At 41.1% G+C, this 13518-nt stretch overlaps 1 protein-coding gene and 1 long non-coding RNA gene across 2 annotated transcripts; one reads left to right on the top strand and one right to left on the bottom strand.

Annotated features, from left to right (window-relative positions):
• The first annotated feature begins 2236 nt into the window (after nucleotides 1-2236).
• On the top strand, nucleotides 2237-3622 carry LOC116221949. The gene is made up of 3 exons (XR_004164371.2): nucleotides 2237-2662; nucleotides 3400-3488; nucleotides 3571-3622. It is a non-coding gene; the product is annotated as an uncharacterized LOC116221949 (long non-coding RNA).
• Nucleotides 3623-8909: 5287 nt separating this feature from the next.
• On the bottom strand, nucleotides 8910-9887 carry LOC116221757 (P2Y purinoceptor 13-like). Its single transcript, XM_031572895.1, has one exon. The coding sequence runs from the start codon at nucleotides 9885-9887 to the stop codon at nucleotides 8910-8912; it is 978 nt and encodes a 325-aa protein (XP_031428755.1).
• Between the last annotated feature and the right edge of the window lie 3631 nt (nucleotides 9888-13518).

Genomic DNA, 13518 nt, shown 5'->3' with positions numbered 1-13518 from the left:
ATCGTGATGTGAGACCAGACAACGGAGCGTGGGGAGTGAGAAGCCTCTAATATGCGAGTGCCAGGTGTGTGTAATTAGAATGCAGGTGTTAATGATCGAGGTGCTGCTGGGGATGTCGTAGGTGGAGGGTGCGTGATTCAGTGTAACAGAGCATGCAAACGGTTCCGTCGGAATGCGTTGATCCGGCCAATCAGATCGCTTTTATGCTCACAATATTTGGTCTATGTGCCACAATATAGCCTAATTAATAGACCTGTGTTTAAGATTTGACCAAGGTAGGTTGATTGACATTTTGATTACAATGGTATTCAACTAATTCTTAACTGAAACCTAACCTATATTGTTAATAAATGTAGTCTAAAGAGCACTTTAGAGCAAAAAATTACACAACATTAGTTAGGGAGAAATATTTTTCATTATTCAAAGCCTCCAACCACATGTTCCATCAAACAAAAAAGTGCAACAAATAAAGTGCTTATACAGTAGCCTTTTTAAGCAATACAATGGATCAACACATGACAAAAATAATTAAAAATGAGGTATCAGATGCAGATCAGAAGCTGGTTAGTAATTTTCTAAGATCTGTGGGCAAGGTTGTACTGGCCTGTGGCCTTCTTGGAGGCCCTGATGACCTCTGAGGGGGGCTCCCATCTGAAACAGGGCTCCAGGTCGGCCATCTTTATGGCCATTATTGAGGACAGGGTGCCATCCAATGCCAGGCTATTTCTGGTCAGTTTTGTTCAGTCCCACAACTGAAAACACCCTCTCAGCATCTGCATTCGAATGGGGCAACACCAGGACCAGCTTGGCAACGGCAGCAAGCCTCTCAAAATCTTTGGGTCCTGTCACCTATGGAAAATGAACCAAGAACAAAATGGAAAAACATACCATATTTTGTTTTGATTAATACTGTAAGTGTACTGTAACAAAGTTCAGATACAACATGCATAGTTTGCATCATGTATGACACAATATATGCATGCATCAATAAAAGCAACATATGTAGCCAAGCCACACCTACCAAAAAGAAAGACAAAAAAAATGTATACCTTATGTTTCCGTGTTGCCATTCCAGCCCAGAAGCTTTCCATCTCAGTTTCGTCCTGAAGGGAAGGTTGTTGGCATGGTCTGATAATTCAGAAACTCCTCACCCAGGTGGTCATGCTCCTCTGGCCCATGGTATGGGAGGAGATGGGGAAACCTATTTATGAAAGTAGAGTTACAGGTGGTTAGTGATAGTTATATTGTCATCAACCAGCCGCAGTTCATACACATCTTTGAGGAAAAGCCATATAAGAATAACTCATGTGCAGTTTAGGAGTGAACATACCTCATCATAAGCATTTTAGCTAAGACAATAATTAAAGAAAAAAACTAACCTTTCAACAAAGTACAGGACATCTTCAATGCCACTTTCAGCCCTCTGCCGCACATCTACAAATTATACATGTTTGATCAGTGGCTCTTCCATTGGCAGCTTCTTAAGTGCATAGCCCACAGCACTTGTTAGGAAACACATGATCTTCATGGAATGAATCCACCTGCCGTGGTGTGATGTCACCCTCATCAAGATATCTGTTAAGTTTAGCCCTGGTTGTGAACCCAATGTTCAACTTTTTCAGCATATCAGGTTAACATAAATGGTTTAACATTCTGATGCAGAAATATCAGGGCATACATAGGGCAAGAAATCCACCAGAAGCTCACTGTTGGAAGGACTACCACAAACCCTCTACGGCGAAACCGTGAGAGTTCAGAACTGACAACTCTCACGGTTTCGCCGTAAGAGACACGCTTTTGCATGTTTTCACACGCACTCACGCCACACATCCAATTTCTCACGGCAAAAAAATAAATCTGATTTTGGGCCGAGACGCGTTCTGTAACCCTATTCGCTGCATAGACATCTTAAGATGATCTAAAGATGTCTATGCAGCGAATAGGGTTACAGATGCGCGCCTTAGCGCCAGCTACCCTCGGGGAGTTTGAAAAGTAACAAACGCGTCTTGGCCCAAAATCAGATTTTTTTTTTGCCGTGAGAAATTGGATGTGTGGCATGAGTGCGTGTGAAAACATGCAAAAGCGTGTGTCACACGGCGAAACCGTGAGAGTTGGCAGCTCTGTTAATACTGATTTCAGCCAGACCACTGATGGCCAGTAAGGTACATTTTACAACTCCTGGGCCAGCTTATTGAGTTAAAGTAACAGTATGCAACAATTGTACCTTAAAATAACAGCTTGAAAAAAATTGTGCCGCTACAATGACTTTTAATATGGCGATTTGCGCCTCCGCCATTGCCATCGGGGGTCTGTGGGGAAATAACTCCGCTATGTAGGATTCTGAGGCCGCCCGATCTGGGGGCGGATGTACTTCGACCTGCTTTCTGGCAGTGATTACGCAATGTCATATAGTGCCAGTCCACGCTCGCAGCTACAGTATAAACGAGAAGCCAGCGAAGTCTCATCAGTATTCATCATGGAGAACGCACCAAAGAAACAGAAGAAGACAATGTCTGATGAGCAAAGAAGAGAAAAGAGAGGCCCGACAGAGCAGAGATCGGACTAGGGTCACAATCGGAACAGCTTTTACTTGTTGGAGAGAGCTGAAGACACCATTTGGATACAAGTTCGATTCACAGCTAGCCATCTTTCTGCTGGATTAGTAAGTAGTTTGTACTGTCTCTTGCTTGATGTTTGACTGTGTTTATCAAAGTTGTTGACTCGCTAGTTTGTCATACTCGAGGAAAGCACATTCCAATAGGTTTTGCTAGGCTTTAGGGTGACCAGATTTTAGTTTTCTAAAAAGAGGACTTCGTCGCTGGGGGAGGGTGCGGGGTCCAGCATGCTAAACACTAGCATACCCTGCCTTCTCCCCTGCGACGAAGTGTCCTCTTTTTCACAAACTCAAATATGGTCACCCTATTATAACACTTTTGGACATTGATGCCTAGGTTTACGTCCTCTTTTTTGTCCAGGTAAAAGAGGACTTGTCCTCCCGGGTAAATAGGACGTCTGGTCACCCTAGCTTAGCCGCTATCAAGACATCTCGTTAGCGATATCAGACCATCTTGTTATATAACACGCTTGGACAATGATGCTAGTAATAATCGAGTAGCTAGTAATAACGTCGTATACACTTCTTGTAATGTTATTGTGATCGCTATCTGGCTAACTTGCCACCCAAGCTCCACTAGTCTCAGGATATTCCAGATATTTCCAAGGAATTTAGCGATAGTTGACTTTGTCTGTTAGCATTCCCTTACAGCCAGTTGGTCTGTGGTTCATGTTTCGTTAGCTTAGTATGCTACTTGTGTGTTACCTGACTTGAATGCCGTGATTTGTGAAAACATATATAAAGATGTAGCGGCAAACATACTGAATTGGTTCTTTCTATCAAAGCGGTAGGGAATGTCTACTCCCAGCAAGGGACATGCACAGCCACCACCGCCGCCTGTATCTAGTATTTCAGAAGAGTCCGACCGAGATGGGTATGTATCTTAGAACTGCGTTTCTAAACCAGCCATGCAGGACATTGTAAGTTGTGACTGACTTATTTATCTTTTGAATCAGGGACAAATAATTCGCTATGCAAGGTGTTCAACCGTTGGGCAAAGAAACCGAAGCGATTGGTGTGCTAGAATCTAGGTGAGTTCGTCTTACAACTGCGACCGTAATGCATTGTTTTGTTGATGAATATATTTATTTAGATTCGTTTTATATTCACAGCATGCACTCCTTGAGCATTGCTGAAGAGCAGCAGCATGACTCTCTGGATGAGGAGGAGGCGAATTATATGAGGAATAGCATGTAAGTCTTGCACATGAAACCATCTTAGTTCGTGTTCTTTTGTGCTTCAAGTTTATGGTGTTGTGGGTGGGTGTGTGTGTTTTGTAAATCATTTTTATTTACAGTATTGACATGGATGATTGCTGGGAGGATCCTAATCAGAAGGGCTTGGAAGAAGATTGGGACAGCTCTGATGAAGACTATAGTCCTTTTCTTCATCTACGGTATGTTTCAGTTTCTAGTTGCATTTCAGGTTGAACTACTGCTATGTTGAAGGGTGCAATCACAAATATTTTGGTCTTTCAGGAGAAGACAACGTTTTAGGAGAACATGATGCAGTTGTTCCTTTTTGATCTTCAAATTGATTCTATGTACATATCTTGCTGCTTTGCAGTGCCCCAGCTATGACTGCCAACATCAACCAACTCCTGGAGATAAGCATGGATAAAGCCGTGCTTGATGTGGCAACACCCAATCCTCCAGGTGAGGACATACAAGAAACTCCAGAACAACAAAAAGTTTCAGGTATGCCCCTATAGTTATGCAAATGCTAGTATTTGTCATACATTTGCACTTATGATCATATTTCAGAACTTTTTTTGTCTGTCTTGTAGAACCATTACCAATACAATAATTGTATAACTCTGGGTGATTTTCCATGTTTGTTTTGTGTGCAAAATCAGCTGCTTAGGCCTGACTGCTAAGCACATTATAATTGAAATTGAAATGAAGCCTCATCTGATACTTTTCCTGGAGTAGCATCTAGTGGTGAGAAGTGTGTCACTGACTGGGCCTTTCGGGTTATGTATGTGTTTTTCAGGACAACTTCAGATTTGGAGAATTTCTAAAACCACATACTCATGTATGCAGGAAAGCGGTTTGCCTACAGCCCCCCTGTTTACAAAACCCAGACATTGCTTGCAGCAATTGATTACAACTATCACAACCACCGCATTCCTGCACGTGGCAAGGATGGACACCGAATGTAAGCTTTGCTATAACAGTAGTGTACTACCAAAAAATAATTCATTAGTTCTTACCTAAAACAGTTGTGGAATTGTGCAATTACTTTACTTTACTAGGTACAGACAGTACTTCAACAAGAAGTCCGAGCACTGGAATGTATATGTGTTGAAGGAGAGCAAAGGCTACCATTACATTCCAGACCTGCAGAAGGCCATCCTTGCTGAGAGGCTGGGAAGTGGAATGGGCCTTCCCAGAATACAGGGTCTAAGGCCTGATGATCCCAGGCGCTTGGGTTTGCTTGCCGCAACGCAGCCTCCATCCACATTTGAACTTGTCACGGCTCAGGTTTCACGGGGAGAGGGTGGTGCCCAAAGTGAATTCTAAACTATTCCATTCTTTCATAGCTGTGTATGTAAATAATTTGCAAATAATTCAAGAGTCGTAAAAAGAAATATTTTTTTATTTATATGTAAATAAAAAACAATGAACATCAAACTGTACATGTTTTGACATTGAACATAAATAACAAAACTATTTACACCAAACGGTGCACCCTGAAGCCAACATATTGACCCAAGGGGTCAGGAAATGCAGTTCTTATCTTCCAAACGCAGCAGCTCGGAATAATAACCCTATTGCCTTCACCCAAGCGGCCATGCTGCCACAGTACAAATTGGCGGTATGCCGCATGTCTGTACTGTCGCTGCTCCACCCCTGGTTCCTGTTCGTCATCAACAGCAAACACATCGTTCCATGCAGCCCATGCCAGCCGTAAAACGCACGGGTCAAGAACATATAACTGCATATGTGCCATGCTGCTGACAGAGTTTTCAGGGGCCTGGCGGCAGCAGAGCCTTTCTTGGTCTCCATCTCCCTGCAATTACTGCAGGTGCACCAATGTAAAGGTCTCTACCTCAGAAGAGGCAGATGTTGACAATGACGTCGATTCCTGCAATAAAACCATAGAAAAAAACTTGACATCCAAACCTCATACACCATTAGCCATGCATGAATTATCCTTTCGAATTTAGCTAATACAGTGTTATAATAAACTGTTTCTACTGTCTTTGACGTTAGCTATTGTGATCTGTCCTATGTCGATAAAACATTATTGATGTATTGTGATGTACATCCCTGCCTATGTAATTAATGAAAGAATAGGCTGTAGCCTTATCAGTGTCATCCCTGTCTCACGGAGATTTGTAGTTTTAGTTAGGGTGACCAGATTTTAGTTTGTGAAAAAGAGGACACTTCGTTGCGGGGGAGGGGTAGTGTATAGCCCTCCCCTGCGACGAAATTTACCAAAGGCTCAGAATGATCGTATTTAGAGGATAATTATCGTACATCTGCCAGCACTGACAAGGCTATCGACCATTGACAGTTCTCTCTACAGTCAGAGCTCGCGCAAGAAGGTAGAACGTAAGGGAAATACCCTTTGCAAACCTTGTAAGGGCGTAATAACTAGTTTGTGAAAGACCCAGATAAACACAGATATCCGACAAGGCAAAATCCCGGACGTTTTTGGAATCCCTGCTGGACGCATTTTTTAGGTCTCGAAAGAGGACCTGTCCGGGTAACAGAGCACGTCTGGTCACCCTATTTTAGTAGATGCCAAAAGTCATCGACCGTCTCAGACTAGAATGCAAATCAGTGTCTCACACGCCAAGGATTTCACACGTTAGTCTTAGTCAATCACACGCAAGGTAAGCTTTAGAAGTTTACAACCTTGGAAACCTAACTTCGCTAGCTTGTAATGAATTACATGTTCCAATGTAAATTATGAATATGTAGCGTTTTGGTGTTGTCAACTATATTGTATTCGATCACACAATGTATAGGCTGAAAACGCGATCGGTATTTCATCTAAACTAAATGTTGTCATTCTTTTAGTTATGTTAGCATTCATCTCCGATATCACAATGAATAAAACTATGCAGTCATATTTATGTAAAATCTTTGAATATTCTTACCTTATCGGTTGACATAATTTGTTGGTTTCTGACTTCGTCTGGTCATCAATACAAGTGTATGCGAGGCTGCATCTATCGTAACTGGGTATTTACGACACTGAAGTAAACGTTAAATACCTCCAAACCTTAAGGGGGAGCTCCAAGGGAAAAACTCCTTAATGCTGCTTTAATAAGCATTTTGGTGTATTTTTCGACAGCCCGACATTTTTTTTTTTTGATTAGTTGAATCAGGTCTGCTTAAACTGGCTAGCTCGCTACACCAATACTAACGTTGTTATTTCTACTTAAATTTCAATTTCATGACTCAACGAAAATTACGCAAATTGCGGTACAGCTGAACTTGCGCTGTATTTTGCTAAAAATAGCCTGATGAGTTTCGACTGAATGGCAATAACGAACGTCACACCCTTTCACTGGCTAGCTAACGTTAGCTAACATGACATTATGATCAATTCGCTAAAGTTGACGATACAATCAAAATTGCATACCTTTCTCTTCTTCTTCTTTTTGAATTACGCCCCGGATGGCTTTTGTCAATTCATAGTTCTTTCTAGTCTCTTTCCTCGACGCTTGCTTCGACACACACTCAATCCATACCCATCAATACGCTAGCATGTTCTGACACCGAGGTGGTACCCCTACCTCTTTAGATTTTTGGCTCATTTTCCCCTTATGTTGAATAATTTTTTTTGATTGTCAAAATATTGGTTGGAGATATAGAAAGTGCCGCAAACTCTGCCCAGCAAAAAAAAATTTAAATGATAATAATATATATATTTTCTTTTTTGCTGGGCGACGTGACTATGTCACCTGTAGGAAGGACCGGCCCTGCACACACATACACAAGTAGCCACACACATACATGAGCAGCTCATTTCACAAGAGACAGGTTGTTTTATTTCCGTCAGCTAACGAAAGGCAACTAAACTTAATTTTGAACCCTTAGTCTCTATTCTGGTCTCTGAATATTGTATCTAAGTGTTTCATAAGTCTGATGAACAGAGAATTAATATGTGATACAAATATGTCAAAAATAACAGGGACCTCTCTACCACTAAACAATAAGAGGATTCTGTTCCAATGTATTACATAGATCTTTTCCATACATATGCAAATATTTTCATACAAATACAACCTGTGCTCATCAGGTCCTAAGACTTCTCAGACTATTGTAGATACATTTTGGCTTTATTTGACTCTTGTCTAGATATGATGAATGCATCTGAGTACAAAGACAACACATCAGCTCAAGGACAGGAGAACTGCAACATCAGTCCTAGCGTGGTCGTTGTGGTGCTGTCGAGTTTTTACTTCCTCATCTTTGTCCCGGCACTCGTGCAGAATGTCACGGTGATGTGGGTCCTACTGCGGCTCAAGACCAAGACCACCTTCATGGTGTACCTGAAGAACCTGGTGGCGGTCGACCTGCTCATGACCCTGACCGTGCCGTTGAAGGCGGCCAACGAGTTGCCAGACGCAGCTCTGGGGTTGCGGGTCTTCGCGCCTGCCGGTTCGCCAGCGTGGTCTTCTACACCTGCGTGAACATCAGCATAATCCTCATGGGCCATCAGCCTGGACCGCTTCTTCAAGATCGTCCAGCCCTGCAGCAGCTTAGGAAGGATCCTAACAGAGTGAAACGACCCAGAAGTATCTAAATGGCAGCCATAAGAGCTGGTTGAATTCTCTAAATGCTTAGGAACGGTGCTTCCTTTTGTATCACCTTTAGTATAAGGGTACACTGGACCATCTGAAAGGGTAGGAAGGAAATAATATTGTCCCACAATTCCTTGCGGCAGCAACAACAACCCAACATGTATGTAATAATAAATAAATGTGCTTGAAGATAACTGATTTGGGTGTGACAGAAATACTTGAGAAATCACATTAGCTGTATTTCATTTGAAAATGTGTGCTTTAGAATATCTACACACAGATGTAACATAGAATAATTAGTTTGACATGACATTTTTCATTAAAAGTAGAAGTTGAAAAGTTCAACAAGACAACGTATCAAAAGGTTAGCAGAATACTATTACAAAAGGCCAACTGGATGACATAATACACTTGCATTAGCACTTGCACTCATAGACTGTTAGTAAATGTAGACTTTCAATGTGAATAATTAATGCAGTCACAGTCTTACATACAGAAAAGCTATTTCCACAGTGAGCTGGGTATTCCATTTTTTCAAAGAGAAGTATCCTCACTGTTGACCTGGGCTGTAGTGGAAAACAATTGCCTAAGCAGCTTGACTTCGCACAGTTTCTCCCGGAAGGCTTTGCACAGCAAAATGTAGATGAGTGGGTCCAGGCAGACATTGGTGGTGGCGAGCCACAAGGTCATTTCTTTAGCACTCTTCAGTGCAGCCCAGTAGCAGTTAATCTTGTTCGCCACCTGCTGCTGGACGTAAGAGATGCGTGTGATGTGGTAGGGGGCGAAGCAGACCAGGAACACCACCAGAACGATAAACACCCGGGCTTTGATCTTTCGATTCCCCTCAACATTCGTGCTCCCTGAGTTTCGGTTAGACTCAACGACCCTCTTCGCTATGCACGTGTAGCAGAATCCAATGACAATTAACACAACTAAGAAAATCATATTGCAGAAAATAGTCACCGCGTTATGGTACCGTTTCCCCAGATCATTCTTCATGGTCATGCACTTTTCAGCAGTGTTGTTAGCAGGCTTCCCATTGGTGAGTAACATGGTGGGTATGGTAGTTATGCTGAATAGCACTACCCAGACGATCGCAGAGACCATCTTACCAAAAATGGCGCTCTGGCCAAACAGTTTCCCACCAGGCTGTACGATCTTGAAGAAACGGTCGAGGCTGATGACACCCATCAGAACGACGCTGACGTACATGCAGAGGTAGAAAAGCACACTGCCAAACTGACAGTTAAACGCCTGTAGTCCCCATGGTGACCCGGGAAGACGGTCACCAGCCCTCAGTGGGATGATCAAAGTCATCAGAAGGTCGGCCACAACAAGGTTCTTCAGGTACACGACAAATGAGGATTTGGTCTTAAGGTGCCAGGAGATCCAGGCTGCCATGACGTTCAGCAGAAGCGCGGGGACGAACAAAACAAAGTTGAGACATAAAACCACAAGGCTGATGGTCTCATGGTCGATGCCACAGTCCAGCAGTGGAGAAGGTGAATTCATGTCTGCAGTGCTATGTGTGGTCAAGGATAACATGTGCATTGTCTTTAGAACATTTTAGTAGGACAGTGGGAGTTGATTTAGATATGCTATATGTTTTTAACAAAGCACAAATGTGCAAAGATCTGATATTTTACTAATCAATGACTTGTATTTCACATGTTGTGCTGTCATTTATGTAATATGCACATATGCAATATTTAAAAATGCATTCACAATCCAACGTTTTCATACTTATTTACAGTGTTTTATATCGCAAAACCAGAACATTTATAACTAAACTACTCAAAACCCTCTCATGTGTACAATAATACGATGTATACTAAATGTGCAATTGCGTACTTTAATAATTAATTTTAGTTGAAGAACAAAAACTTGTATATAACCTTATCGAGTTATGGTCTGCATTTCCCGAGAAGACTTTCAGACTGTCAGGCTTCAAGAAGTTGTCACGATTAGCTTTGCCTGACAGGAAGTGGCAAAGTCTGTGGTTTACTGAAACGGTATTAATATTAGTCAGAGTAAGGATCACACTTCAGAAGAAGTCTGTGCTATACCTAGGGTAGGCTACTGAGAGTTTTTGAAATCAGCTCATTGTTTCCAAGGTGTTGGGGAAATACTCCAGTATAACTAAGATGATACAAATCCTGATGATTCTCCCATGGATGCTAAAGTTTTGCCACTGTTATCATTGAACATTTTACAAAGTAACTGCTTAAGAGCAGCCCACTCTTGATTTACAGTTCTGCTAATGTGGGTGAAACAACTTTTGTTAAATACAGACAACCCGTTATAGGATGCTTCATGTACAATAGTAAAGTATACTAAATGTTGTTACATCATCACAGTTGTTTGTTTGTGCATTATGGTTTTGTGCAAAGTGTTTTTGCAGTAGTGGTTTGCACCACAACTCTACTGACCTAGTCTCAGTTTGAAGCAAAATTTCCGTAAGAACTTCTTAACAGGAAGTAACCTGCTGATAATATGTCACTTGTCAGCCCTACAACAAGCGTCAAGAATGCAGAGCTCCTTCTCACAGTGTAATGAACTCCGCATCCACACTGTGTGGACTCTCTGTTCTCAGATATCGGTCTTTCATAATTCTAGAAATTAATTTTATACATGCGTCACTGACAGTTCCAGAGCACTCTTCTCTTCCATTGAAATAAAATGTACATGGAAAAAAAAGGATGCTATGTGTAATTAATAGGAAAACTAATGTGAACCTATATAGGTTGCTGTGACACTAGGGAAAACATGATACAGAATCTACTCCTAAATACACTAATACAACTCTAAGCTATTGCAACATCTCACATATGATTGTGCAGCGATATTAAAAATACTTAAAAAATTGTCATTTTACTCCTTTAACTCCTCTTATCAACTGTTAGGCTTTCACAAAATAGGAAAACTTGCAAGTTAATGTCAAATGAAAGCTTTTAAAATAAAAATAAAAACCTATTAACACATAGATAAGAATGGGAAAACTTCATGAAAAACAATAAGTAAGAATACCATAAACAATAACACATTACAGCAGGCCCAGACAGGAGAAGGACAGACTGAAGGTACACAGGACCTACAATTTCCACACTTTTATTTTCCCCGGGTCCAATGGACCTGGACACCCTGTATGTAATACAAATGTGTAGGGGGGGTTACGGTGTGCGGTCAATGAAAATGTGGTCTGATATATGTTCTTCGCAGAAAATGAGCCAAGGCCAATGAGTCTGAGTTTGAAAAAATAATTAATCGCATTATTTTTGTTTTGATAAAAAAAGAAAATGGGTCCCACGGACCCGAACACCATACAAGGCAGACAATCACTTAATTATCACTTGTTGGTGAATTCAAAAAGTGTTACCTCCTTGTGGCGGTGCTCTGCTTTTTTTTCATTGCTGTATTTTACTTTTAGTCCTTATAAATGTGCTCCTCTCGTGGGTGTTTTGTGTAGCTTTGTACATTTTCTGTTTCTGACATCTTTTACTTCTGTTTTTAACTCCTATAAGACAGCATGACTGAGATCTTGTACCTCTGTTTTTAACTCCTATAAGACAGCATGACTGAGATCTTGTACCTCTGTTTTTAACTCCTATAAGACAGCTTGACTGTGTACACCTGTGCTCTTCCTTCCCAGGAGTCATTCAATGAATGTCTCTCTGATCCACTTCTGCAGCTCTGTGTCTCTCTGCACATTTTCATCACATTTGCAGTAGTCTGTCAAGACCCCCTCGACAAACCTGCAAACAACCGCATGTCTTAATGCCCTATATGTAGCCTGTTGCTGTCATAAATAAAAGGTTTCCAGTCTTACCATACAAACCACACTTGAATGACCACACTGATTATCATTTATGACCTTAATGTCTGATGTATCAAAGTATATGTTTACTGTTGATTAAAACAAAAATGGGAATAATGACATTCTCACTGCTCTCAGATTACTCGGGCAGAGTTTGTGCTGAATAGTAGCACAGGTAGCACTTTGGGATCAATCTTTTTCGAAAGTATGAAAGTGTCAAGGCATGACAAACTAAAATCCTTTTACGTAGATGGGGAACATATGAAATGTCTACATGCCCTGCATTGCTTTCAGAAGGCTGTTTCATGAGAACTAAATGTATTCCCTGTTGGCTGGGGTGGCATTCACAGAGAATAAGTCTAAAGCTTTTTCATGCTTATGAAATAAATGATCACGCCACCACCTGTTGTTTTTTTCTGGCATTAGTTTACATGGGGTGAGAGCAATAGCAGTGACACAATCAGTGTTTCTCTCCCACACCATCTAGAAGTAGGACACCGGCCATAAAGCGCCATAAAGTTCAAAGGGAAGAAGCATCAGATGTAAAAGTGCCTTGATGATGAACCTACTGTGAATTTCTGTGGAAAAATGCACAATCACATATCTTGGGAACGCCACGAAGGACAAAATACAAGATAAAAGGTAGAGCTGAGGAGGTGGCTATGCAAGCGAAATGGAATCTTACTCTTTATCTCTGTGACTCAAAAGAATTTATAAGCATGAGAAAATATAAGCATGTAGAAATCAACAAAGAACATCATATGTGACATCTCTTGCTGTTGTACACTGAGAAGGCAGACAATCACTTAACCCTTGTGTGGTGTTCATTCTTTTGTAACACAGCCGGTGTTGTGGGTCTGGTGGACCCGCTGTATTTTTGGGTTTTTAATTCAACACAATCAAACAATTTTATGTTAAAATACTAAACAGTTTAATTCGTCTCAATTAGAAGCAATATTACCAGCAAATATGGTTCATATTTGCCCTTTAATTTTGGTATATCACATTTATGTTTTTTTTTCATATAAAATCAAGAAAATCCATTATAATCAACATATGAGTGGACAAAATTCAACACATTTACAAATGAAGTAAGGTTTTTCGTAACTATTTTATTTATTTAAATTTCATTGAATTTCATTTGAAATCAGGTCAGTTTACATAGCACAACATGGGTGGATGGGGCACCAGCATTGTCCTCCTAAATCCTGCTCACGGTGGCTGCAGAGGCTGAAGTTCTTAGAACATGTTGTCTTCTCAGGATTTAAGGTTTAACCAGTGTCTTTCCCAGTTCCTCGAGAAAGAGGCGTATCCTCTGGAGCTTCCCTC

Source organism: Clupea harengus, chromosome 9 (assembly GCF_900700415.2).
Source record: "Clupea harengus chromosome 9, Ch_v2.0.2, whole genome shotgun sequence".
Lineage (NCBI taxonomy): Eukaryota > Metazoa > Chordata > Actinopteri > Clupeiformes > Clupeidae > Clupea > Clupea harengus.
The sequence above is the reverse complement of the archived record's forward strand: the minus strand, read 5'-3'. Positions and strand labels throughout refer to the sequence as shown.